At 23.2% G+C, this 1123-nt stretch overlaps 2 protein-coding genes across 3 annotated transcripts in view; both read left to right on the forward strand.

The window, feature by feature from the left end:
* LOC122637223 (odorant receptor 13a-like) overlaps positions 1-1123 on the forward strand; it is a 49693-nt gene that overhangs the window by 44025 nt on the left and 4545 nt on the right. The gene's annotated exons all lie outside the window — the stretch shown is intronic.
* Positions 1-1123, forward strand: part of LOC122637275 (odorant receptor 13a-like) — a 20507-nt gene that overhangs the window by 16955 nt on the left and 2429 nt on the right. For both annotated transcript variants that reach the window (XM_043829283.1, XM_043829284.1), the window contains one exon: positions 21-311. In XM_043829283.1, the coding sequence (XP_043685218.1) occupies positions 21-311 (291 nt within the window). The remainder of the gene's footprint in view (positions 1-20; positions 312-1123) is intronic.

Consider the following 1123-nt stretch of genomic DNA (forward strand, 5'->3'; position numbering starts at 1 on the left):
AGGATTTCTCGATTTAACAGATTTCATCACTGATTTCCATTACGTACTGACAAACATTATGGAGAACATGCTGATGTTTATGACACTGACGAAATTTGTGATATGCCGAATGAAGTGTCAATCTTTGTCAAGATTTTTGATAGAAACAGAAAACGATTATACCCTCGATAATTATAAAACTAAAGAGGAGAGACTAATTTTTATGAAATATAACAAAATTGCCTCTAGATTTATCACTATTACGTTCCCATGGATGACCTTCGTACTTGTTTTACATTATTGTAGATCTGTTATACCGAATATACTTATGGGTAATAACATTATTTTTGATATTTTTATTACATATTATATTTTTTAAGTTATATTAGATTCCCTTTTAACGCACTAATAGACAAAATTCTAATATATGTATTCATCAATTTTTCTAACGAGAGTTTAATTGATTGCCATTGTAAGGACAACTTTGTTTTTTCAACCAAAAAAATCTATATTTTTTATAATAGAAACGTATTCTTTGTTAATTAAAAGTAACTTTTTTCAAACCTTTTCTTATTCGTTTCCAATTTTTGGAGATATTTAAACGATGTTTGTTGTTTGAACAATTTCTTTCAAAACATTAAGATTCCCAAAACGAAATTTGTAACGCTTTATTTTAAACATCCGGTATATATTATACATATGTACGTATGAATACATGGTATAAATATATAAATTCATGTGTAATATATTTCAGAAATCCAAGTTTTGAATCAATTCAATAGCTATATATAATTAATAATTATATATAACTATAAAAATGCGAACAACAACATATAATAATAATTATAATGCAATAATAGAAAAAATGTAAAATATAAAGAAAAGACTTTGGTAAATACAATTGTCCATAAAAATTAAATTTATAATAAATAATATATATATCAAATATAATACGAAATATATAAAAAATTAATTTATTTTAGATAGAAAACAAAAAAATATTCGTCCTTTTCTTGCATTCGATAAAATAACAATTATTTGTGAAAATAATTATGAAAAAAAAAATTACATTATTAACGTTAATTACGATTCTTTCTCTATGCAGTTATGGCGAATTCTTCAATGGAATATAAATTACCATATA

The sequence above is a fragment of the Vespula pensylvanica genome, chromosome 25 (genome assembly GCF_014466175.1).
Source record: "Vespula pensylvanica isolate Volc-1 chromosome 25, ASM1446617v1, whole genome shotgun sequence".
NCBI classification, from domain to species: domain Eukaryota; kingdom Metazoa; phylum Arthropoda; class Insecta; order Hymenoptera; family Vespidae; genus Vespula; species Vespula pensylvanica.